Source organism: Chelon labrosus (assembly GCF_963514085.1).
Source record: "Chelon labrosus genome assembly, chromosome: 9".
NCBI classification, from domain to species: domain Eukaryota; kingdom Metazoa; phylum Chordata; class Actinopteri; order Mugiliformes; family Mugilidae; genus Chelon; species Chelon labrosus.
In genome coordinates, this window is record NC_140359.1 from 9,065,646 (window position 1) to 9,092,690 (window position 27,045).

The window sequence follows — 27,045 nt, forward strand, 5'->3', positions numbered from 1 at the left end:
GGATGGAGTGATGTCCTGGCCAAAGGAACCAGCTTTGCCCATCTGTTCATCTCTTGGCCCTCTCTTCCACCTCACCTCCCTTGTCTCACTCGTTTAATGGTGAATGTGGACCGGCCACCGAGCGCCAGTGGAGAGAGGAGACGCAGGGCGTGCACTGAGGAGCAGATGGGAAATTTCACTGAGCTGGAAAATCTAGAGTAGTAGTGGATGTTCTTCAGACAGCAGGCGAGGTGACGCTGATGCAACAGTGACCCCTTGTGGACGAACACAAATCTGTGTTTGCCTTTTGGTAAGCGGATTTCCTAAATTGTGCACATGAGCAGTTTTTCTTGGTTTGTTGATTTAAAACAAATGATGTAAATGTTAAAAACACATAGCACGCTTGGTGGCTCTAATGCTGCTTAGCTTTTACTCTGTGTACGCATGTGTCAGAATCATAAGTCTGTGCTAAGGCTTTGCTTTTTATCTCCACCCCTCACAGCCTTGGAAATGAGATGCTTAAAAACATTTGTATCAGATTGACTACAAACCTAGCTGAAGCTGAAACTGTACAGCAGCCTTTGACATTTTCACTTCAGCTGAAACCTAGCAGTCTATATCCTGCCTGCCCCCAGGACTGCTTTAGATTAATGTGCACTGTTCTTATTCACAGAAGGACTGCAGCCCCCAAGTCCCAACTCACTGCTTCTTCCTGCTTAGGCAGCTAATACTAGGCTGTGAAAACTGGACTACAGCATGTGTGCCGTTACAAGAATTCACAGGATTCCAAAGTACTTATGACAATTTAATGAAAGGAAAAGATGATTTTGTGTATAAAAACAAAACACTTTATTACAATTAGGCTGAAAAATCCAATGAAAACACAACTACTTTACAAGTACAAATGTTTTTTTTTTTTGATATTTACAGTTTTTTTCCTTTGACATCAATAAAAAGGACAATTTATGAGAAAACACAAAATACTAAAGTACATGTTTACAGTGTATTTGCTGAAATAAAAAAACAAATGACTAAAGGAACGTGCATAAATTTTCCATTCAGTATCTATAGACAACAAAGAGAATCAGACGTAAAAGGGACTACTTATGAATACATTTATTCTAATGGAGAGCTCATCCCACAACCCTCAGCCATCTGTGGAGTCATATGATCATGAAAAAGCATGGCTGTTTGTCTGATGATGGACTAATTGTGAGGGGATATTTTTTTAAAGTTATTTTCATATTTTATGAAACAAATCAAACAGAAAGTTGTTGACACAGTGAGACATAGTTATGGATCCCACCAGAATTATGGGCAGACATATTATGACCAATTTTCATACTGACATTAAGCTGAACTCAGGATTAGAGATGTCGGAGTAAAGCAAAGGTTTTGTGTGGTTAAGAATGTAACTGGATGTCTTTCCGCATTCAGTAACCGCAGGATCCAGAAGAATACACAACCTCCGTCACTGTACATGTGTACTGCAGAAAAACACTCTGTAAATGCAGTTTTATCTGTGTGCATCTCCTAGCTGCTCCCACCACTGGGCTTGGCAGGGGTCTTGGCCCTGATGCCCCCCTGGCGAGCTTGACCCTTGGTGGGCTGTTGGGGCTGAGTGGGCTGCTGCACGGGGGACTCTGCAGCAGCGGGTGCAGCAGGCTGCTGCGCGGGGCTGTGTGGAGGAGGCGTCTGGATCTGGGGTGAGGCGGCAGCAGTTACCACCTGCTGCTGGATGATCTTCTGCTGGAGCACCTGGGCTGTTGTTGTCCCAGTGGGAATCATCTGCATCTGAGCAGGAGCTGAAGTGGCTGCCTGGGTCTGAGGCTGGGCCTGGATCTGAACAGAACCAACACAAGCATGTCATTTCTAGCCGGTTATTCACTGCATTCAAAAGCTTTATGGAGAGATGTAGAGCTTCATTATACAATTATAAAAAGACGAAGACATTAAACATGACGGTGACATTTGGACTATAAAGTGATGATGTGAAGCCTATAAGAAGGAAAAAAAAACTCTGACAGTAAACCATGAGTTGAAGTGATATGACCTACAGAATGTCCTTTGTGAGCAATGCTCAGGTGTAAAGTCTTACCTGCTGGGGAGAAGACACAATTTGTTGAATGCTGGCCACAGTTTGCTGCGGCTGCACCATTTGTGGGATTTTAGCCACCTGATTCAAGAAAACCTCACGTCAACACACAAACACATTTTTTATTTGAATATGAGTATTGTCAGAGTAGGTGCCTCTGATGACTCACCTGGATTTGTTGGGCTCCAGTGGGCTTCTGGGCCTGAGCAATGGATGTGAAGAACTGGGTCTTTATTCCTGGTTGGAGCTGGGTGGTGGTAGCATAGGTTACCTTCTGCTGCGGCTGCTGGGCCGACTGAGCTGTCTGCACCGTCACCTGCTGTGTGCCAATCTAAGGGAAACAACACAATCACAGTAAATTCAGGGGCTGCATCTTCCAAGATTGTTGTTACCAAGTGAAAATCCAGTGACTGTTGGCGTTTTACCTTCTGCTGTACTATGGTCTGTCCTTGCTGCGGCTGTCCTGTTTTCTGCTGGGCTGCTACCTGCTGCTGTTTCTTCATCTGAATCAGCTGCTGGACCTGCATCTGCTGGAAGGGTTGCGTCAGCACAGTGCCACCTAATAGAGAGGACAGAGAAAAGCAAAGTGGAACTTCAGGACGTATCACACATTTGTAATAATGATAATCAGCGTAGGGAGCAAGAACGACGTGGATATGATTAAATTACATAGTCACCAGTGCATAGCATAATTAACTAGTTCACTATCAAACAAACCCAAGTATTTCAACACACCTGCTTTCTGGGCCTGACCAATAGCCACACTAATGCCTGCTACAGTGACTGGCAGTGTAGTGACACCAGCCGAGGAGACCACAGCGGGCACAGAAACCACAGGAGGCTTGGTGAGGGTCACCTGAGCTGTCTGCCCTGCCTGAGCCTGAATCGGGCCCTGAGTTGGAACTCGAGTCTGTGAAAGAAAATACGGTTGGTTTTAAAGTTGGCATAACCTTAATCACTCACATGAACGGACAGTAAAGACTATACAGCAGAGAGTGTTTTTGTTAAACCTCCGAGGATGCTGGATGCTCACAGTACAAAACAACTGCTTACCTTCCTCGGGTGTTGTTACAACGTTCAGATTTTTTGTAAAAAGAATAGTACAGTCTATCATGTTATTTGATTCACATGATGACGACCTATACGACAAGATGATCAAATTCTTCCACAACTTCTTCAAGTGTTGAAATGCCTGTATTTACGAGTAATAATCTATTAAAATGTCTTACCAGTCTAGCCACCTGCAGGTTGGCCACGGTGGTACCAGTCAGCACGGCTCCAGGTCTGGGCGTTGCCACAGCTGCTAGCTGGGGATTGGCTTGGGCAGTCTGTGCAGGCTGCACCTGGGTGGCCTGTTGGCCCTGGGCTGCTGCAGCTACCTGTTGCTGTTGCTGATGTAGCTGCAATTTATGCTTTTTTATCAGCTCCTGTAAAACCCACAGATTACCAAGTCATGATTTGTTGACATTAGCATTTTGTTATCCTAACTGTAACACTGTATTTAATAGGTTCATTTAAATCTGCCATCCTTGCAGTTACACTAAGATCTCGGTTGAAGCTGCTAATTCAGTTTATCTAACAGAGTCAATTCCAAATGAAAAAGTCTCCTAGCTGCTATGTAAAGATGATCGTGGTGTACCTGGGGTTTGCCTACAGCCTTGATCTGCGGGGAAGTGGCCTGCTGTTGCTGTTGTTGTTGCTGCTGCTGGTGCTGTTGAAGCTGTTGCTGCCTGAGCATCTGCAGGTGGGCCTGATTGAAAGGCTTCGCTTGCTGCATCTGCATACCTGCACCAGGAGGGAAACAGCAGACGAGTGAGATCTAGTGAACTATAATGGGCAGTTGTGAAAATAGAAAAGCTAGTGTTAAGTTTAGTACTTGGTGCAGCCAGTGGGCGAGTCTGTGACTGCCCTGGGCTCAGCGTGGTAGAAACTACTGCAGGTGTAGTCGCTGGCGTAACGGCTCGAACACCCTGACCTGTGGCTATGGCTACCACTTCAGCCGGGGCAGCAGAAGCCGCAACAGCCCTTTGTTGTGCGTGAACCACCTGGGCTCCAGCTGTGCCTGCAGGCTGGACCAACAACAACAATAACAGCAATAAACAAAGGGTTTAACGTTTTTAATCATCATCATTCTGTTGGCAGAATTTAGCGTTTCAATACCGAACCAAAGCCTATTTACATTATTATGAATAAATTCCAGTTAGTAGGTGGCAAAGTTGACCAAACATGACTCACAGAGAGGGTGCCTGGTATGACTGGAGATGCCAGACGTTTGTTGGCCTGGAAAGGACTTGGAGAAACACCAGCTACTGTGTTCACAATCGCATTCCCCCCTACAGAGGCTGAAGAGAAAGAAAAATATAAACTACTGGAACAAAACTTCTCTGCAATATGAACCATATGTGTGTCAGCATACCAGCCTGAATGGTTGTGCCCACAGCAGCAGTTTTTATGGCTCCAGCCTAAAAAAACCCCCACAAAACATATGCGTAAGCTTAAATCTCAGTTTAAATCTCACTGTATGTTGAAGTATATTGGTCGAGATTCTTACCAGTACAGCTGCATTTGGTACAGCAGCAGCTCCAGCTACTGCAGCAGCCTGAGGGACCTGAGCCTGGCCAGCAGCAGGAGTCTGAGCTTGCCCAGGTGTAGCCTGGGCTTGGGGAGCTCCAGTCTGCTGCTGGGCCAACTGCTGAGCCTTCTGCTGCTCTGCAAGGGCCTGCAAACAAACACACAATGCACAAAACCTCAATGTTACTGCAAACATGTCACTAAAGATGAGAATAGAGAGCATTACCAAAACCAATGTGTTGGTCTGGCTTTGGATTGTAGGCTTTTTTTTTTTTTTTTTAAAGAAGCATGACTTAACTCTTTTTCTTGTGGATAGTACATTGTTGGACATGAACATAAGCGTACTTAAATAGAATTCCTGTTATATTAAAAAAAGGTGGGTACTATTTCTATTTTGGCCTTACACAGGTATGAAGGTTGTCCTTCAAAGTGACAACATTAGATTTTTTTTTTCTTAGCTATGAAAATAGTCATACCAAATGCTCTCTCTCATTCTCTTATTTTTATTTTTATTTTTTTTCTTTCTAAATAACAAAACACTAAGTGTACTTGCACAGTACACAGCATTGCACCTGGATAAATATACACATTTGCGAGTATCAACACATGGCTGATAATCACCTTTTTCTCTTTGGCAATCCTTTCAGCACGTTGAGATGCCACCTGAATGGGAGGCAGAGGCTTGTCGTAGCTGATCCCACTGAAGAAGAAGAAAACAAGTTCAGAGTTTTTGTTTTCTTCTTAATTCTAAATCTAAAGTTTCAATGTGTATAGTGTGGAAATGGTGACATTAACTCACCTTTCGGCCAGAACTGAGGCATGTTTGGGGTTCTTCTGGAATGGATTCATGCCGAGCCTGTAAGTTCAATAAATTACTACATTAAATGATTGATCACAATTTTGTTATGGTGTTCATCAATCAGGTTTTGGCTTATGTCACTTGCATTGCACACTTGCACACATCAACAAGAGATATAGATAATTCAATAGTTGCAATTAAAAATAGTTTTAAACAAATCAGGGAGTGAATATGGCATTAAAAGTGTTTTTTTTTTGTTTTGTGTTTTGGTATTAGCTCCTTGACGAGACCAATGCAATAATTGTGAACAGACACATGTCAGCGCTTACAGTGGTTTGATAGGTGGGCTCCTTTTGCTGGCGATGATCTTCATGAGTTCAAAGCGGCTGTTGTAGAGCTGAATGTGAGTGGCATTGTCATCCTGTGTGTAGATCTGACATGTCCTTAGAGGACGGCTGTTCTTAGACTGCATACACAGGTGACACACACAAACAAAGAAGAAAATAAAGGTGAGCAAAAGAAACAGCAGGAATTCAACAGCAAAGAAACATTCATCCAATGCAAAGACCAGGCAGGATCAGGTACCTTGTATATGCTCTTGGTTTTCTTCTTGGGGTTTGCTTCATATACCAACTGGAAACAATTGAAGACATGGTTTAGACAAACAAGCACAAGGTGAGTAACCTAGGTTTAACAGTAAAGTAGAGTGACTCTGTATTCATTACTTTGCCCTCTTCTCTGGGAATGATGACATTCTCGTAGCGGTTGCGACACTGTTTGGGTGAGCGGTAGATACGGCTGCAAGAGTTCACCACATCGCTCACCAGATCCCAGTTAGGTGTGTGGGCAGGAGATACGATTGTCAGGTTCAGGGGCAACTCGAGGAGCTGCTTTACAGCCTACAAGACACACAACAACGATAACATGTTTAATCCCGTGACACTGAATTAATTTTGATCTTTGCATCTTGAAAGAAGAGAAGACCATCACGCCACCACATAAGCAGTAGTACCTGAAGCAAAGCCCAGTCCTCACTGATCAGCCACTCTGGGTTGTCCTGTCCTGCCTCCATGGCAGGTTTAACCAGTGAGGGAAGTGGCTTGGCAAAGGGAGCCTGCTGTTTGAGGGAGAAGTTCTTTTTCTGGTCCTTGCCCTCACGACGAACTTTGAGCATGCTGGCCTTTTCGAAAAGTGAGCGTGGAGGAATGACTGTCTCCCCATGTCCCTTTTTCTTCTTTCTGGCTGCTGCTGAGCAAACACATCCGAGTAAGAACCAAAAATCCAAACAACCGTTTGACGACACTTCAACATGGATCTATTATTAAAGACTTTAGAACTCTTAAAAGTGTAATTTCAGTCTTTAAAGTGAAATATTTTTGTACAAATCATACAAACAATCAATGTAGTCCTTGATGACAAATCTGTTACCTGAGGGATCCATCTTGAGTCTCTTATGCTCCTTCCTGATGTAGACAGGTGGCAGCTTTGACTCTGGCATGGGTATGGTGTCATACATGAGCATCATCACAGAATCAATGTAAATGTCATTGTCATCCTGTGGTGGTGTCGGTGGAGTCCAAAGCTATGTTGGAAAAACAGGGAAAAAGTCAGAACAGTGATATTCAAAAACACTTTTCGTAATATTGTGTGATTCCATTTCCCTCTCCAATTACTTGGGTGCCTTACCGGCATAATTTCCGTATGGCCGTCCTCTGCATCAAACACATACTCCTGTTGAAGAGGACAGAAATGATTCATGTCAAGAACAGGTGAAGCACAATTCACACACCACTTCTTGTTTGATTAGAAGAGATGACAGTAGCCACCCACCATGTTGTAAGCATCCTCTCTAGTGTAGGTAAAGAGATCTTCATCTCCCTCCATCATCTGCCGGTCCTCCTCCTCCTCCTCCTCCTTTAGCTTCTTCAGCTGCTGCAGCTCCCAGCCTCTCTTAGAGCACTCCAACTGCTCCTGAATAAATGCAAAACATGTATCAGTCAAACTGATCAAAATAGAAATTTAACACTGAAAAGCAAGTGAAGAAGAGATGAAATGACTTGCTATTTAATGAACACACCTCTGTAAATCGTACAATACTAAATACATACATACTGTAGATAAAGTCTATATTATACAAAACAAATCTTTGGCTACATAAGAGTTACCTTGAGAGCTGTTTCATCATCGCTGATGTGGAGGTACTCCAGATAATGCAGAGCGTATCTTTCGATAGGTGTAAGCTGTTCGCAGGATAAATAGATGTTAACAAAAACACAACAATGGAAATACTGCATTTCATTTTAATCATGTGTCTTCCATTTGTCATTTTGTTTGAGCTTTCAGCAGTTTTATAATAATCACATAATAATAAGAGTGAAGCTACCTGTTCCATGACTGCATTCAGCTCCTCTATCTGAGCAGGCTCTTCTTTAGCTTGTGTCTCCAGGTCACCCTCTGCTGACTCCTTGTCTGCTAACTCTTCCTCCTGCTGCTGCGCTTCGTTCTCTGGCAGGGCATCCAGGTTTATGCTGTGGAGAGCCTGGATGTAGGGTCTAGCTACTTTGGGAGAGATGGCTTCAGAGGAAGATGGCTCCTGATGAAGAACCACAAACTCCTCCACCTTCTCCCCGGAGCCAGCCTCCACTTCAAATAGATCCTGGATTGTCCGCTATAAACACACAACACTCATGTGAGACCGTGGTTGAATCAAGCTTTGGGTCTAAATTCCAAGAGACAACTTCAGCCACTGATTCCTGCCCATAAACTTGCAGAGTTCTATACTGTAGCTTTAAGTACTGAAAAAGAAAATAGTTGTGCAGAGATATACTCTGTAACAAGACAACATCTTACCTGTGTGAGGAAAGCCAAGGTATAGTCAGTACCCTGGGCAGCCACCTCCCTTATCAGGTCCTTGGTGCCATTCTTCAGCAGTTTCTCTTCAATGGAATTCCCACTCTCCAACCTGGACAACAGACAAAACAATTAACCCCAAAGCCCTCCAGTACCACTGTTAAGGAGAAGGAGTGTGTAGCCTAATGTTTCACTGGTGACGGATTAACAAATACATAAGAATTTTAACAGATTCCCCTGCATTTATAATATCACCTGTATATGTGTATATCCTTTGAACGTCCTATTTTGTCACACCACTCCTGTGTGCGTGCGTCCATGCTTGGATTGAGGTCAGTATCGTAGAAGATGATGGTGTCGGCATCAAACACAGTCCCAACTGTAGAGCAGCAGCGGTTGGTCAGGATGCTGCAGAACACCTGCCTGTTCCTGTTGAACTTCTTCATATTTTCCTGCAGGTCAACCACACAGAGTACGTGATCGGAGTGTGAAAAAGGCTCAGAAAGAAGTTGATTTTTATTTTTTTGTTAATCAACTTATTTTATGTAACGTATTTGCTTATCCCAGAGGCTTGTTACCAATTGTCTTGTACACAAAAAGTACATTATCCTTATTTGGTTATTTGTTATTATCCGTCTTTATTCAACCGAAAGGACCATTTTGTTGCCTGCATTTTTATTTTTTTAAATGCAGGTCCCATCAGATTAGAAACATTTTACAACTCAAAACTGATGCCACAAACTGAAGAGTTCAATTTATGAGTCTGCATCTCTTAAGGGATTAGAAGGAGGGAGCTATATAAAGCTATGGATGTGTATAAAAAGCTTAAAAAGGACATTCAACAGGTATGTGTTGCTATATGCTTGGCAGAAATATGGTTTAAAAGTTTAATGCTGAATGAGGACAGAAGGATCTTAAGGAGATTATTTAAGAGGTGGGCCATAACACAAAAAGTTAGTTACAGATCCATTTATTGTGAACGTTCTTGGGTGTCCATTGCTGAGGTAGAAGCAGTTGTAAATGTTTTGATGATTTTACCTGTCTTTCATCAAAAGTGAAGTTTTCATCGATGCGCACATAAGTGAGCTGCCTGTAATCTAAAAAGGCCTCCAGGATGTCTAGCATCTTCAACATCTGAGTAAAAATGAGGACACGGCGACTCTCTGACCGAAGCTTCTGAAGCAGAATGGCAAGAGCTTCCAGTTTACCTTCGAAAAATAAAAATAACACATTATTATTTTTGGCATAATCACGTTTCTGTTGTTTCAGCTAAATTGACCAGCAGCAGATATGCTTACTCTGGTAGTAAAGTAACAGTGACTGTAAATATATATAGATAAACATGTGGACTGTCATAATAATCATGTTGTACATGTGTTGGTTTTGCAGTCACAGCTTGCTGCTGCTTGTTTGGTGCTATCTGGACTAACCTGAGTCCATCTGCATTAACTGCAAGTCTGGATAATACAACAGGCATCTAGATGCTAAGGTGTGGATGTCTGCACTGTGGGGGGCAGAGGCATCCAGTAGCCGACGGTGAAGAGACTTCTGCTCAAGGGTGTATGGAACTGGGGGATTTGCTGCATACAGTTGAGGAGGCGGAGCTACAGCTGGAGACACCACGCATACAAGCCTAAAAGACAGCAGAAGAAAGAAATAAAAAAAAAAAAGGAACACAGTCTCAGCTAGGTTGTTAATTCCTAAATGTGTTAAGTGTTTGGTTTACTCAATCAATCCAACTCTAACAACATGGTTACCAAGTGAAAAGAACACAGTGAATGGATTTATAGCAGCATGGGTAGTAATAAATAATATAAAGTTTAATTTTAAATTCAAGTACCTCTTGATAAGCCTGTTGGCAGCCTCCAGACGGTCCTCCACAGAGAGCAGAGAGGACTGCAGTGTAGAGGTGGTAGCCACACAGGTTCTCTGGGCCCGGAGGCAGCTCTCTCTTCCCACCCACCTCCAGCCTCCAGCCGTCAGAGCAGAGTGAGCAGGCTCTGAGCTCAAAGTACATGCCTGTAGCAGGTCTGACCCATACAACACTCTGCGGCTACAGCGTTGCTCATTTGCTTCAAAAAGGCGCCTCAAACGCTCCTTCAGCTGTTGAGACTTTTCTTCTGAAGACTCCTGCACATTACAGTGAGATGGTCGATACGATTGTTATTCATTCTGTGAAATTCTTGCACTAAAATTATTTAATTAGTAAAACCAGACATCAAACTGTAAATTTAGTTTTTGCTTGAAAGTTGTGTACTGACCTGTGAAGTACCATGACCTGGAGTAGTGAGCTTTGTGGGGGTTGATGTTGCGTTTGTAGTCCCACCCAATGCTTAAAATGAAATGTACAGTGTCAGCAGATGAATACAATAACAGACTAAGAGACACAGATAGTAAGCAATATCTTGAATCAGTCACCTTGCTGAGAAGCTGACAGGGCAGGGTGATGTGTGCCAGGAGTAGATGAGGCATTGGAGGCAGGAACAGATGTAGGCATTGTTTGCATTACCATGGATCCTTGGGGCCTAATGATCTGCTGCCCTGGAGCAGATACAATCTGCAGGATGTTGCCTAAATCCATGAGATATATGGAGCAACCAGTTAAGACGCGGGCTCCAAAGGTGAACAATTTTAGATGACGATAAAAATAATTAATTTGGAATTCAGGAGTTCATGATAAAACATGACCACTGAGACTGCAAGGAGAGGGAAAACACCAAAGAACTACTGACAATAATAAATCTTTAACAGATAACTTCTGTATTAGAAATCACCAAAATTATCATCTAACTGTATTCAAAACAATTTCTTAAGGAATCTTGCCACCTAGTCTTTATTTAGAGTTGAAAACAATAATCTTAGGAAGTGGAAGATGGTATGCAATAAATGTCTCCCACTAGAATCACACCAAGGATGCTGGAATTACATGAAGTGTTTACATTAGAACGAAGGTCTATAAAGAGGTCAAATCTTAAAAAAGTAAGTGAATTACATGGAAATATCTCAAGAACACAACAAACGAGAGGAGAAAATATTGAGAAAAGGTGTGACAGTGGCATGTATGTTGTTGAGTGTACCTTGGAGCTGCAAGGGCTGTCCAGTGGTGAGCTGGCGGAGCTGACTGGGAGACAAAGTGAACTTGTTGCCCTGAAACTGCAGAGTGACCGGAGTCTCTGGCTGGGAGATACGATTCTGACTGCCTGCTATGTTTGCCAGCTGGGCAATCTTCACTACATCTCCACCTTTAAATGAAAGGAAGAATAGACACTTAAATTAACCCAGATTTTAATGAAGTCCACTGGCAGTTTTACAGTTACAAACAATATACTTAGTTAGTTAAAGGGTGAAAAGGAGACAAGACATGCAGAACCAGGGTGGATTAATCAGTAGAATGAGCACAACTCCTCTTCACAACAATCATAGCAGCTCCTACTTTAACAAACCCTGGGGGGAGAAGAAAATAGTTCTAAGGACAGTCCTCAGGTGAGACAGAGAGCCTCAAACACACACACACTGAACCTGCACTTAACTGCTCTTTCACTGCAACACGCTAGGAAGTACAGTTTGAGAATGGAGTTGAAAACTGATATCCTTTTCATTACAAGTCTTTGAACACCCTCTATTTGTGGTTATTTCTAATGATGGCATGTACTCATTCTAATTGATCTTACACTAGAAAATACAGTTATGTGTAAAAAAAAAAAAAATAAAAAATGAAAGTGGAAAATTGACAATGGCCTTTTTCAAAATGGTAAGATGAATATTAGACTTTATATTCAAGTTTTCTGTTTCTTAGCATAGGGGGATCTCAGACCTAAATCTTGGGAAGCTCATGTAAACAAAAATAAAAATAAAACACAGCTTGCATAATTAAAAACAAATTTATATTATACTAGATACTTATTATAAGGTACCTACTATACAGGGTATTCAAAAACCTCTTGCCATCAGACGACTTATACCTTATCTATTTTAGGAACTACTTTATGCCATCAAAAAGTAGAGTCTTTAAGAATGTTATTGAATATATCAACGGTGGTGTTGTCAGTCCAGCAGCAATCAGAGAAAAATTACATGACAACTTGTGTTCACGGAAAAACTAAGTAACAGGGGTAGCAAGACCATATGCTGTTCAAATGCAGTGACAAAGTAAATGTTTTCAGATTGTGGGCAAGCTAAGTGGTTCTCAAACAACTGTACTGTACGGACTTCATCAAGGAACATAATTCCTGATCCAATTACACTATCTCAAACAGCTTTGTTGAAAAAACCCATAAATTGGCACTCATGCACATTAATACTGACACCGAAGACAACTAAAGGATGAGGCCTACAAAAAGGTCCCAAGACTAAGCAAAGTACACAGTACTATTGGATAATGCTATTCTACAGTTATAATATGTAATACAGGTTATAATACCAAAAAACACTGGTTTAACACATTTTGAGATTAAAAACCTCAATGGTGTTTTTGGATTTCTGGTGATCTTCTTCCATAATCAGGTAACTGTGCGATATACACTGCTGTCAGCTGAAATGTTGATGACTTAAATTTGCATTGGTGGGTACGTAATATGGTGGTGGCACAGCTTTCCAACGATAGCTGGTTTCAGCTTTGTACAGAAGCTTTCCCACAAAGTGTCAATAGCAGGCAAAATACTGTGGTGTCCATGCTGTCCTCCATAGCTCTCTGCTAGTAGTAGAATCTAATCAGATCAGCATTTCCATCAATTTATTTTGAGGAATTGTTATGTGAGCGACAAAAATTAAACTGTGAAATCCTTCATCTTCATCGTTCTAGACTGAGAAGACACTGAAGCCATGTTCAGAGTTTTACCCTGATCATCGGACTCAAATGCAAAAAAATGAAAGAAGAATCTTGAAAAACAAGTTCAGTTGAATTAACGTGCCACTGACATATGGCATGTGCACAAACCATCAGCAATTTTACCTGACGCCTGCTGGGCTTAAGATAAGTTTAAAATGTATTAACTTCAAAATAGTTATATTTAAAGGCTTTACATAATATTAGTTCCAATACTCAGTGCTGGAACATTACAGTGCAAGAAAAACATCAAGATTATTTGAAAAATCTTTTCCAATATTAAAATACTGTGTGTTGCTACTGAAAAGGTTTCTCTGTTCACATTTGAGGCAGAAAGGGTTTAATAAAACGTGTGACCATTTCCACATGCTTTGCAGTGATGCTCAAGGTCAAACTAAAATCATAACAATAGCAAAGAAAAATCAAAACCAAAGGTTGGGGATTTCTTCCTGCAGGTAGGCTGATGGAAGAGACAAAAGAATATTAGTAAATTAGGTGGGAGAGGACATAATAATTAAGTCAAATAGTGTAGTAAAGTGTAACATAAATGGGTCATTCATAGTGTACATGCAGGTTTCAAGAAAGAAACTGGGAACACAGAGGCTGTGGAGATGCTGCTGATATGGCGACTGATCGAATTTTATAAGGCGTTTTATTTCTACCATGAGTTGCATAATGAGTGATGCATTCGGCAAGAATTGCTGCACCACCCATGCTCTTGCCACTTCTTTGGAGGAGTTAAGACTCAACACATATCAGCAGTGCCTCAAGTAAAGGCCTCAGTGCAGAGCAGCCTGTACTGTTGTGCCAGACGTGTAGGGGAAATACTTAGACAGAGGGGAGGGCAGGCCACTTACTAGGCAACCGTGCCTGGGCCTGGGATGTAAGAACCAGCCTCTGGGACAATAAGCTGGGTTGGATGGCATGGCTGGGGGCTAGAGCGGGTCTGGGGATCTGTGCTAATCCAGGCTGACTGATGGGAGCCATGGATCCCACAACTGTGCCAGCTAAGGTCTGGCCCAAAGCCACAGGTGCAGCCCCCAGCACATGCTTCCCAATGCCACTGTTCCCAGAGGAGGTTACAGTGGAGGCTGCAGTGTTGTTGATGCTGACAAGTGGGGTAGCCTGGGCTCTCTGAGTAGCTGTTCCAACCGCTGTGAAGTACAAGGCAATGGGGTATGGGACTCCATGTTAGGGGTAACCCAATATTTAGTCATATTAGTACGATCAAACAGTTTTTCCATACATTTACTCAGCAGTGGTGGGCCAACACATGAAGCATTGATGTGGATGTTACTGATGAAAAAAATATTGCAATTAGACTGATGATACATTTTTGGGATGTAATGGTACATGTGTTTGTGGTTTTGAACTGTCCAGTACAAGACATTTGGACAATAAATGCCCATGGGTTGTGTTACTGGAATGAAAATACTAGAGACTTTCTACCGGCAATGATTTGACACCGCATCTGACGTTGTCTGTAAGCTACAGCATTGCATTAGAGTTTGCATTCTAATCTGTGCAAACACTTATATTAACCTTGTACAATGTGTTAATTCACACAACACATCTACATTTCTGGACAATCACCTGGCCAACAGGGGGTGCTGAATGCAAACATAAATCCATCACAACTGGCTTCAAGCTACAAGCTTGTGGCCAGATTACAATGGTTCAGACCAATCACTAAGGTTTCCACCAGTGAATAGTAATTGGAAATCCAGAGTCTTTCAATAATGGACTAAAGGAAAACCAATCAGACTGATGTTTAAAACTTGACACTTCTAACTGCCATAAGTTATGGTTACCTTGAAACTTCATCTAGACAAAAGAACAATCATTAAAGGCAACAAGGTTACACAAGCCTCTACTAGGCGCAGCTGGAGAGCCCCCTGTCTAAGTTATCACAGAAACTATAAGACCCTACCTTAATGCTGCCATTGGTCGGTTACGGGCGTGTGCCAGACCCTTGTCAGTTCATCTCAATGGTGGATTGTCCATGACATGATAAATTATGGTGGGCCATCTGGCATATCAGCCTACCTTAAACATCCTGTACCGTGATTGCAAGGCTGATATAGAAAACAAACCGGGATTCTGTGTACTGTTGCATACCTACAAAATACATTACCTGACAATAAAAAGCATTGGTGTCATGATAACTGTGAATCTCTAGAAGATTAGTTTCATCTGAGTGTGTGCATTCAGTAGCAGCCAAATTATTCAAGTGAGAGACTTTTCAGCTCTTCAGTAGTTTACTGTGGCTTTTACAGGGACGCAGGAAAAGGGAATTTGCGGTGACTTTGCACTGCAAGTGTGACATTTAATCTTACCCTAATGGCTGTGCTGCCATCAGAGGAAAACAATGCCACTGCTACCCACCACTGCTGCATGGAAGTATAAATTGAAAACATCTAGGACTGGTAAAAATTTACCAAACCTCTCCATGAAAGGGGTGGAGTTAAAACCTGACCTGTAAAAATTGCAGCACTGTGAATATTGTATATGTACATTTAAAAATGTATCAATAATCGTAATATATGACTCTATGGGCAAAGCGTTAACATTTTCCATGCAGACATAATAGATCAGGTTAATTAAAAGTCAATCATGCAGCATAACATGTCTACTGTGTACACCATCTGAAAACCCGTAGCCATGGTGAAAGCAAACATTCCTGTCCGTTACAACATACTTCTCCTGAAATGTTCATACCGTGAGAAGTAGGTGTAGCCGCTGTAGTTGTGACAGGGGACTTGCCTCTGGTCTGGCCTGACTGGCTGGTGGTAGAAGGGGAGGTGCTCGTAGTTGGAGAGCTCGTCGGAGGGCGCTGACCTACCGCATTTGCAATGGTGGCTAAGCGACCTTCTGGTTTTGTGCCATACTGTACTGGTTGGAACAATCTATTCAGAAAAAAAGGTCATACTGTGAGAATGCCAAAAATATAAATATTACAGTAAATATTATTTCAAAGAATTGTAAAAATCTCTAAGGATCTTCACATCAACCATTTCAAGTTACATAGGATTTCTGAGATTTTATTGCTGACCTCATAGGTTTTATCGGACACGGTTTGGGTCTTGGAGGTGGATCAGGACCAGTGTAGATCTCCTCTATGAGCTGCTGAGTGATCTTTAGTTTAGGCACTGCCTCTTCAGTCTGATATCGAGTCAGTCTGTTTTCATTACTGATCAGATCGAATATGGACAGGTTTGCAATCTAGGAGGTTATAAGACAAGATAAAACAGTGGAAGTGGATCAGTGTGGGCAGATTATGGGTTAAAAAAAATAAAATCACATTTTAACAAAATTAAAATGATTCAACATACAGCCATGGCTATTTTTCAACAAGGAGGAATTATGTAATAACAGAGGACAAAAAAAAAAGAAAAATAACAGTACAAATAAAAACAAAATAAAAGAATTTGAAGCACTAAAAGAGACCAGAGTGTATTAATCAACCAGTAAACTAATGATTATTTTTATTATGAATCGAAAGTCGCCATAGCCCAAAGTGATGTCCACATCTGTCTGTCCAATCTTACTAACAACCAGAGGTCATGAAACCAATTAGGAAATCTTAGCAACACCCAAATAACATCGTATTGGTACTTTGACAAATTGCAGTAATTAATTCATAAAAAATGGTCAAGTACACATTTTTGGTAATCAACTGATTACATTCAAGGAGTTAGCCAAGGCTATTTCATCACAAGTGTATACCTTGCTTGAGTCCTTCTGAAGAGCTCCCAGCACCAGAGATGGCACGTTGTATTGCAGAGAGGAACAAAAATAGGAGCTGCTGCTTTCTCTGGGTGCCACCAGTTCAGGGTGGTTACATACTCGCTGTAACTGCATCAAGACCTGAAGCACGCTCACAAAGTGACCTGTCTTCAGTGCCTTCTGAGATCTACAGGTCCACACAAAGACAAATGGTATAATTATTTAAAGCTACCCAAATATGTACATTCATGGTACTGTCTAGTGAATCCTGGGTTAGGTGTTTAAAGCATATTATGCAATTCTAATTTTAGAATCTCACTCATCAATTTTAATTATCAAGATGACTCTCATTTCAGGGGCAACTTAACTCAACTTAACTCTGGTATAAGAATAAACATATCCACGTGGAGCAAATATCTCACCCCGGTTGCGTGAGGATATCCTCATAAAGGCTCTTCTGTCTGCCAGAGAGACGGCACTTCAGGATGTGCTCATATTTCTTGGGCAGCTGTTTCTCCACGTCCCTTTTGGAGCGCCTCAGGATGAAGGGTTGGATCATCTATAGTTCAGATTAAAATGATTCGTTTTTTTATGTAATGTGCATTTAAGCATCACAGGTGAGGCAAATTAATTATAGTTCACTGGTGCTATACTGACCCTGTGCAGGCGGATGACCAGTTTGTGGCAGTAGTCCTGGTTCTGATCTGTGCCTGCCTTCACAGGAAAGTCAGAGAAGGGCCTGGTGATTCCTGGCAAAAGGAAATGGATCATGGTCCACAGCTCCTTGAGAGTATTCTGTAGAGGAGTGTTGATGAGGAGAACCCTCTGCTCACTGGAAGATACAGAGAAATATCTCAGTTACTCAGTAAATTGAGCCTTGTTAAAAGCACCCAGCAGAATATTAAGTGATTTTATAGACAGATAGACAGAAATCCCTCACATATAAAAGATCTCATTTGTGAAATAATTTGCCCAAAACCAACTGCACATACACACAACTATGATTGACATTACTGTATTTAAGACAAACTTAAAATAATGTATTGTTCAGCTCACCTTCTGAGAGCAAAGATCGTTTCCCAGTGTTTCTCCTTCATGTTTTTGATGAGCTGCACCTCGTCCAGAACCAGATGCCTCCACCTTCGCTTCAGAAAATGGCTCTGGTCTTTCATCAGCAGCTTATAAGATGTCACACATACGTGGAAGCTGTTGGCTTCCCCCCACCACTGTAGGAGATATGTTATTACAGTTTTTTCATAATATAAAAAAATGTGAATATTAAAAGTATGTCTATAAATACGACAAAATCACCATTCTCTTCGATCTCCGCTCCTTTCTGTTGCCAAGGTACAGGAGGATCTTAAGGCCAGGACACCATCGCTTGAACTCCACCTCCCAACTTAGCAACTTGCATGACCTTACAACAATAAGGTGGGGTCCCCAGATACCTGTAGACAAGAACAAAACATATCATTATGGCATTTCATTTTTAAGACAAGAACATGCACTATAAAATAAATACATACCCTCTTGGCCAGCTAAGTGGGCCATGTAGGCCACTGTCTGTACAGTCTTGCCAAGGCCTGTCTCATCAGCTAAGATGCCATTGAGGTGTTTCTTGTAAAGGTTTACGAGCCAGTCCACACCAATTTGCTGATACTCTCGCAGTGATCCATGCAACAGAAAAGGAGCTGGGCTACGGGTCTAGTGAAATAAAAGACCAGTTAAAAATTGTAAAATGCATGTTGTTAGTATGGATTTGAGTTTAAGTGTGTCTTACTGATGAAGTGGTTCTGAAGGTGCCCTTAGGCAGGATCAGTTCTGTGGAAGCAGCCACTTCAGCTATGTCTCTGCCAGGTTTCCCATCAGAGTCAGAAGAAGTAGCTTTGTCAGCACCACGATATTGGTCCACACTAAGCAGGGAGTCAATCAACACTGCCTCAGGTGGACTTCCTACAGGACACTCCACATCTGGAAAATGAAATATATAAACAATTTTAGAGATAATTCCCAAAGATTAGAATGAACAAGAAATGTTTCATTTTTCAATCGCGGAGGCACCTTCAGTCTCTTCCATTTCATCTTCGTCACTGTGAGGACTAGGCTGAGGCCACTCAAAGCTATCTGCATAAGCTCCAGCATATTGTTTCATCAAAGTGTCCAGAGGCATCTCCGCTATAAACCAAATACAGCAACATTTAAGTAAGCAATACAAAAACCGAGACAAGTTACCGTGGTACAACTAAGCAAACAAAAACTATAAAAATGTAGAAATAACATTCAACCTTTTAAATGCTTCAAGGAAGAGGAGGATCACACACAGACCTGCTCACTTCTTTATTTAGACACTTATATGCTCAATCAAAGACCAAAGGGTTTTTTCAGGCATCTAGCTTGGACAATGGCTTGAAAACCACTTATATATTATGCATACAGAAAACGAGCATCTAAATAAAGGAGTTAATGAAAATGAGCACATCTGCATGCAGTCCCACTCCATCAAGCAAATGAGTTGTAACCCCATAATCTTTACACCCAAAATGCCTCAGAATATGACCAAAGTTTAATTCCCCAGAATATAGTGTATGTTGTGAGTAAGGGAATATCATACAAATCAATTTTCTCTTAATCTTGCCTGTTGGGATAGAAAAATTCAAAGTAAGTACCATCTTTAGCAAGGTCAACCAACTCCGCTTTGTGGTCTGCTTCCCCTTCCATGCCCTCCTGTTCCTCTATAGTGCTCTCTTCATCTATAACTAAATGTAAAGACAATTGTTAAAAATCCATTTTATTATTGCTGTTTTGCCACATTAACCCTGATTGTTTGACACATACCATCTTCATCAACCAAAGACAAACTTGATTTTCTTTTTCTTGCTGAAGTGGCCTCCTATAATATGAAAAAGCGACGTACAAAAATAAATGTAAGATACAAAGTGTACTTTTACATTCACTCAACTGCATGTCAGTGCAGCACTTACTTCTTTATCAGTTTTTTCTCCCGGTGAATGACCAGATACTGTAAGGCAAGTAAGGTAAGTTCAATACAAAAAAAATCTGCTCATCAAAAAAATATAATATAGTTCAGATTTGAAAGAGGACTAATGGATGTAAAAGTAAAAGCCACAATCAGAGTTATAATATTGTGTTTCATTTTCAGTATGTGCTAAGTGGGACGTACCTTTGGCTGAGGCTTTTTGTAAGCTAAGTGCTTTAAGCCTCTTCTCATAAATTTCAAACTGGAGTTTAATTTCCACAACCTGACAAAAAAAAAATGTGTCATTCAGATTGGTTTATAAAATATGACATATCCAGAAACAAGACAGATGAATAAACAATCATACACACCTGTTCAATGTTTGACCAGAAGAATTCCACCTCTCGGGCAATTGTGCTGGCAATGTGACGAAGATGAATTTCCCGTTCTTTCTCTGATCTCTCCTCACTTTTTTTCTTCTCCTGATGGTAACGGGCGCATGTGCGAACAAGCTGAGACACATAAGACAATTTTAATTCAACAAGACATCAATTCCTACAGTGATGGCTCCTTTTGTCGTGCCAATCTGTAATTTCACATTACTCTCTTGGAATTATTACATCTGTCATACCTTTTTAGCAGCAGCCTCCTTCCATCTCCTCTCCTGGGCAAAGTCAGCTGCCATCCACTGCATCTCCTCCAGGAGGTAGTCCCAGTGAGATTTTGGACGTGAAGCTTCCACAAGCTTAGGAAGCCTACTTGCAGACCACTGGCCCTCCTTCCTCAACTCAGAGATACGTTGATGCACTTGAGTCTCCTGGGAAACAAGAACAGCATGTGACATTAGAATATAAATTGAGAATGGTCATCCTTATTTAATTTGAAACAATTAGTGTGTTTAACCACAAAATTATATCACTTATTCAAACTTAACAAATGTCATTAAAACTGTGAGGAAGAAGCAAACATTATTTTTGCTTTCAGTAAAAAAAAAAAAAAAAAACCCACACTAAAATCAGATGATAGATTGAGGGGCAAGAGGGGCAAGGGACAATAAGTATGATAATGATACCTGAAGGCATTGCCTCCATTATGAACATGACTTTTAATCATTTGCGTCTCTCTCTCTCTATGCAAACTAATGTACTAATGCAAACTAATGCTTAAGTAACTCACCAACTTGGCCTGCTCAACATGCTTATCTTGAGAACCCTCCTGTGAGGACTGCATGGTCATACTTTGGCCAAAGCCAGCCATTTTGACTGAAGATATGCCATTGGTTCCAGTCAGTTTAGACTGTGTGCTTGTGTTGATGTTAGAGCCAAGAGGTCGGAGAGGACTTGCATTATGGGGTGTTTGAGTAGAGTTGGGAGCAGACAGAGGAGCAGAAGACACAGAGGTCATTGATATGGAATTGGTCATAATCCTCTGAACTGGCTGGTTCTGCTCTGTACCAGGGCGAGCAAGTGCCACCGTCTATGGGAGAAGGAAGAAAAAATTTTCTTAATATGAGACAATTACTGTATCATCAATACATATATAGTTTCATTTAGACTGACCGCTTGTCCTGACTGTAGAATGGCCTGGGATTGTTGCTGCTGTGGCTGCAGCTGAAGGTGAAGACCCGGCTGCATCTGCTGCTGCAGTTGTGCCTGGAGCTGCGTGTGGGGATTGATAGTGGCGAGGACAGGCCCACCTGCCTGCATTTTAACCTGTGCCTGGAGCTGACCAGTAGGCTGAGTTGTATTCTCCACCAACTGAGCCTGCTGAGACAGTGTTATGGGCAGGCCTGCAATAGGGAGACCACCTTGAGGCAACCTGCCAGGCAGCTGGGGAGGAGGGGTGTGCAGGCTGGCTGCATTCTGCACTGGGGGTCCTTTGGATGGGTCGTACTGTTGCTGGTTTTGTTTTTGCCCTACAATCTGAACAGCTTGAGGAGTAGGCGGCATCCCACCTGTATATAAAGTAACCAAAGTATAGGAAAAAGGGCGGTATAGAAACCAAGAGAGAGACAAGTGGTAAAAAAATCAAGTTGAAAATCATGTCATCAACGGTGAAGTGTTTTAATACAAGTCTTTTGGGATTTTCAATTAAGTATTAAGTTCCTATTATTTTGAGAGACCCCTTTTGAAAGTTGTTCGATATATTAAATTGAATTGAGTATAATAAAATTGTTCTGTTTGGGCTATAGCTCTTGGAGCTCCTTAGAACCATCCCTTATTGAAATAGATGTATGGTATTTATCAAGAGTAGTGTACTACTTTGATGACCAGAGCAGAAACTAATGAAACTCATACAGCAAATGATTACAGAAGAAATGAAATCAATATGAAGATCTACATGTCTCTCAAATAAAATACTACTTTGATTAATGCAAAACCAAAATATTGCATTTCAAATGTTGAGAGAATGAGGTTAAAAACATTTAAAATTATACATGCAACAAGAGAAGTCTTAGAGAAGAAACAGAAATGTTACAAAGAAAATGAAAAAAAGGACTTTTAAAAATAAAGAGACAGGGAGGAAAAAGGGGAAATAAAACTACAGAGCGGACACTCACAAAAACACCATATGTTTGGCATGCATGAAGCGATGTCATTCTAGCGGAATCACGGCATCTGGATGCCTCACATAGCAACAAAGCACAAAGGTGAGCAAAAGGACACACATGGGGTCTTGCAGACAGCAGGCCTGAGCGGAGCTGTGCACACTAAAGCAGCACCTGCCTTACCTCCCTGCACGCCACACCACCTTGCCTAGACGCCATCAACACCTGGCCCTGACACACCCACACCACCACAATCGCAAAAACCTGTGCCGTGAACACAACTTCTCCAAATGACTCCCCTCCTACTTAGACTGAGGGAAAGAAGCCAAGTCAGAACAAAATGTCGTGAAATAACATGGACGAAAATCAACTAAATGTGAACATGAAATAAAGACAATCTTGAAGACTGATGACTGATGATTTTGAATCCTTGTTGATGGTGCTGTGACGGACAATCACAGAGGGAAAGACTTGTGAGGGAATGACGATGAGAAACCAAAAGGAAGCATGACTCGTGGATTCATAAAATGGGAAACAAGCAAAACCCATTGGAAAGTGAATTCATTCCCACAGGGTTCTCACTTTCTGTGATCCACCTCCAAATTTGATGAAAATCCATCAGCACGGGTAGGTCAGTCCAAATAAAGACGACTAACAGGAACACACTTCAGAAAAGAAGAGATGAATGACGACGGGTGAACAATAGTTAAATCAAAAAAAGGAAATCATAAGACATGGCATCTTCCCACTGAGTGGCTACTCTTCTTCAGAATTGGCTTGTCTTCTTCCCCATTTATCATGAAAGTCAGAATGGTTGCTGGCACAGCTAAGCCTGAACTTCCTGTAGACTGCTGAGAAATCCAGCAGATGGATGAAGATCTGTTTGTTGATGCTGCTTGAAGTTTGTAGAAGATGGATGTTGTGATTCACTTTTTAAAATCTCCTTAGTCTGGGGAAGGGCATAGGTCCAGCAGCATCGAACAGAACACAGAACGGCCTGGTAGTAGCACTCCTACCTTGCGCAGTTGGCATAAGTTGCTGGAGTGGAACGCCAGGTGATCCTAAAGGAGCTACACCAGGATGCTGGAAAATCAGCCCATGGCGACCAACGTCAATCCGGGGCCTCTTAGCCTGATCTGGGATTTAAAACACACAATACCCTCATAACGCAAAAAAAAGCACTCGGCACAGAGCAATGACCTTCTGAAGACCTTACAGGTCACCTCTCCATCCTCGGTTTAAGACTTCAACACAGAGCGCTAGTACAGGATGCCAAATATCTAAAAGCAGAAGCAATTAGAGGGAGAAAAGAAAACAAACAGAAAACAAAGCAAACGGGGAGGAAACAAAGCAACAATAGAGAGACAGGAGTCTACGATCCTTGCCCTACCTGCTTGAGCCATAGCTTGTTGCCTCTTAAAGGCATCCATGTCTCCAGGGTTTGTAATTGTGCCAGAAGCAGTCCCTTGGTGTCCCTGCAAAACCAACCTCTAAAGGAATCAGTGGGATATTTCTTGCTGCAAGTGATTCTCAAATAGAACTTAAGGAAGAATTTGGATAATTTTGTTCCAATAAGTGCTTAAAACAAGTTTGCCTCTATCACCTGAAACTGCTGCTGAGTGGAAAACGCTGCAGAAACATTGGGAGGAAGCTGTGTTGCTATGGCAACTGGTGTCACTGCTTGGCCATCCTTTCCAGTAACAACCTTTACCTGAAAAAGACGCAGATTTGAAAGAGGCAAAATAATCACTGAATGAAATAAATGTACAGTTCTCAGTGACACAGTAACGTTCTTAAGTGATCTCACACTAAGGGCCCAGTGTTATACCTCATCATTAATGACCTCAGACTGTTCTTCTTCTTCCTCTTCATCTTCAAGGTCCAAGTCATTTTGTCTCAAGTAAGTATACAAGGGAACACAAGGCTTCTTCTTAAAAGCTAGATAGTCCATCATATTCCCTTGGAGGTGCTGCAGAAAGAAAAGTTCAATCAAATATTCTTTGAACACTTCTTTCAAGCTCTCCATCTTCTTGGTGTGGTGCTCCAAACATTGTTTTCTCAACTGGGCAATCTCTGGAGTAGAAGGAGCAATTTCTTCCAACTTCTTGGCAACTTGCTTCTTCATAGTGCCAACAGTAACATTTGTGGCAAGGGGGTTGTTGGGGATCCCTTGTGTTGGACTGGTGAGGGACGGGCTGGAGGGTGGAATGGAGGTGGGTATACTGAATGTTGCCGTGGCTGTGGTTCCTACTCCAGTAACCACACCCTGTGCTGTCTTCTCAAATATCATAGGTCGTGCCAACTGTCCTTGAATGATACTGCTGATCTGTGGAGGTAGATTGGAGGTGGTGATATGACCAGGGCTGCTCAGAGTGGGTAGAGTGGTACCGCTGGCCACAGGACTTTGAGGTCCATGGTGGTGGATGGTGCTTCCAGTCTGTGAATGAGGCTGAGAAAGCCGACGTTCCCTCACAGAGCCTGGTGCCCCTGGAGAGGTGAGCTGTACCTGGCCAGATGTGGCTTGGGCAATCTGGGCCAGACCTGTCCCCTCCTGGTAAACAAAGTGACTACTGCCAGATGGACTCCCTAAACTGATCTGCCGCACTAACATATTAGCTTCAACAAATCGTGTTGGACTCTGTCCACACACACCTAAGGCTGCAGGTGCTCCAGGCCTCGTCACACCTTGCAGGGGGACTGGGCTATGCTGGGTGGGACTTTGGGGTTGGAGGGACTGGGGCACAGGTGAGGTGACCTGGATGTACGGGTTTTGGTTAGGATCAAATCTCCACTGAGGTGCTGTATGCTGAAATCCTGGGGAAGCTGGGTTCTGTATGGGAACTGGGGTTAGGGTGATCTGCTGTCCCACATTTTGTAATGTGATGTTTACGTTCTGAGCAGCAACAGGGCTACGACTCATGATAATCTGATAATTGGGTGACTGGGGGGCTGAAGGGCTGGCAGCAGAAGTAAAGGTGGTCACAGGAGATTGAGGGTGATTAATAGTGGCTTGCTGCTGCGTAACTGCCATGGGTGGCTGCTGCTGCTCCCCCTCTGCCTCTGACCCACTGACAGACTTGGATTTTTGGAGCTGTCGTTGCATATTCTGTGATCCACTTCCATGGTGCATTGCGTGACACTGTTACTATGTCTCAACACAATAATCTGTGGAGAGGACACAGAAAAGTACAACAATAAGTGATTTCTAATTACTTACGGTGACACAAAAATAATCACAGATCTTTATCAGTTCGGTTGTGCATTGTAACAGCATTAACTGAACTTCTTTATGAACAATGCTTTTTGGCAATGTTTCATTATCACATCTAATTTATTCACATTTGTGTAAATTATTGTGTTGCTCCTTGAACTGTCTGATATGCAATTTACTGAATAATACCGTCTGGTTACTACATACTACAATATTTCTCATTTATCAGACAATTAACTAAATTATTGTGATCATTTTCAACAGCCTACTGTAAAGGGTTTTTCTCCCTATCACGTATTTCTTGTGTGAAACTGTTAAATGTAACAAATTGTAAACATACACACACACCTAGGTCTCCAAATGCATTTACACTCGCTTATTTAGACATATAAAGATGCTGGTATTTAGAGATGGTGTCTTGCAGTCATGTTACCGATTAAGAGCAAACATCTCAGTTAATCAGTAACGTGCATTTTTAACGTAATACAGCTAAACTAATGTTTTTTTAATTTGTGTAAGTGAACCCCAGCTTAAGTATTTAAACTGCCACCGGTAGATGGCTATAAACATCTAATGAAAACGACAGTAATGATCTACTTTATCGCTGAATTATCCAAAGCCAAGATGCATTTCAAACAAAGGTGATATACATTAACGCTACTGGTACCGGTGATTGCACTGATACAATTGGCCTATTATCTATGCTTAAATTACAAAATTTAGAAATTCGCGAGTAGGTAATAGACCAGTAGGTTTAACACCACAACATCATATCTATAACTAACAGTTACAACAGAAATGTATGGGTATTGGCATTAATTTACATCGCTTGCTACGACGTTAGCGTTCGCCCCCACTTCCAGTTTACGGGGCGTAACGTTAGCTAACGCTAACTAGTAGCACTGGAAAAAGACAACACATGCAATTGTCAGAATAGTTAGGTACAGTCAAATGATTAGGTCAAACACAAACGAATATACCAACACTGACAGTAAATAATAAACTGAATCATCTGCAATAATACTGCCTGTGTCGTTTCAGCAAATAACAATTACCCTCTCTACGGGACGCGCGTGCTAGCTGATGCTAGTACTTAGCTTGTTTTTGCTAGCAGGCCAATTGACAATAAATAAATACATTTATCAATTAAGCGGTGTTACTTACAGGGAATGGGGGTTGTGTAGTAGTTTCGTAAGTCCTAAGTCATGTTTACAATATGTCACATGCTGCAACAATTGTTAATCCGCGAAAAATAAAATATAGATATTGCTAACCGCTATTCAATGTTTTGGAGCTAGGATAATTTCATTCAGCAACATGGCGACCGCGGCAACCTTCTGCGTAACCCGGATGTCGTACTAACTCCAGGAAGTGGTATGAAAAGATGACGTAAGCTTTAATACATAACGTCCATGGGTTATATTGATAAGAAAATTATGTAAAATAACCCTAAATCTGTATACA

General features: G+C 41.8%; 1 protein-coding gene across 2 annotated transcripts; it reads right to left on the reverse strand.

The window, feature by feature from the left end:
* Positions 1-782: 782 nt before the first annotated feature.
* Positions 783-26,906, reverse strand: ep400 (E1A binding protein p400). Of its 2 annotated transcripts, none has more exons than XM_084550864.1 (52): positions 26,746-26,906; positions 24,199-25,535; positions 23,974-24,081; positions 23,761-23,845; positions 21,382-21,776; positions 20,999-21,298; positions 20,454-20,639; positions 20,194-20,334; positions 20,027-20,105; positions 19,827-19,864; positions 19,681-19,735; positions 19,512-19,601; positions 18,907-19,020; positions 18,626-18,816; positions 18,372-18,549; positions 18,157-18,293; positions 17,902-18,071; positions 17,503-17,677; positions 17,268-17,404; positions 16,846-17,032; positions 16,172-16,341; positions 15,838-16,025; positions 11,372-11,536; positions 10,713-10,865; positions 10,556-10,626; positions 10,135-10,424; positions 9,725-9,927; positions 9,333-9,502; positions 8,550-8,746; positions 8,295-8,406; positions 7,828-8,112; positions 7,610-7,684; positions 7,275-7,415; positions 7,131-7,175; positions 6,873-7,026; positions 6,457-6,689; positions 6,170-6,343; positions 6,030-6,077; positions 5,774-5,910; positions 5,445-5,501; positions 5,267-5,345; positions 4,626-4,793; positions 4,491-4,536; positions 4,310-4,416; positions 3,951-4,143; positions 3,714-3,859; positions 3,304-3,501; positions 2,810-2,984; positions 2,500-2,633; positions 2,244-2,405; positions 2,078-2,155; positions 783-1,821 (listed from the first exon to the last, which is right to left on the reverse strand). In XM_084550864.1, the coding sequence occupies exons 2-52, from the start codon at positions 25,498-25,500 to the stop codon at positions 1,513-1,515; spliced, it is 8,931 nt and encodes a 2,976-aa protein (XP_084406990.1). In that variant the 5' UTR covers positions 25,501-25,535; positions 26,746-26,906; the 3' UTR covers positions 783-1,512. The 2 variants fall into 2 exon arrangements, with proteins under 2 accessions (XP_084406990.1, XP_084406989.1); XM_084550863.1 differs by having other exon boundaries at positions 6,457-6,692.
* Between the last annotated feature and the right edge of the window lie 139 nt (positions 26,907-27,045).

Bases quoted from the DNA above. Each gene is read 5' to 3' on its own strand.
- ep400 (XM_084550863.1), bottom strand. From the start codon at position 25,500: ATGCACCATGGAAGTGGATCACAGAATATGCAACGACAGCTCCAAAAA. The intron at 21,777-23,760 runs GTAGGGCAAGGA...CTTTATATACAG, and splicing joins ACAAGCTATGGCTCAAGCAG to GTGGGATGCCGCCTACTCCT. The intron at 17,405-17,502 runs GTCAGTATAGCA...TCTGAACTATAG, and splicing joins TGGTCATCCGCCTGCACAGG to ATGATCCAACCCTTCATCCT.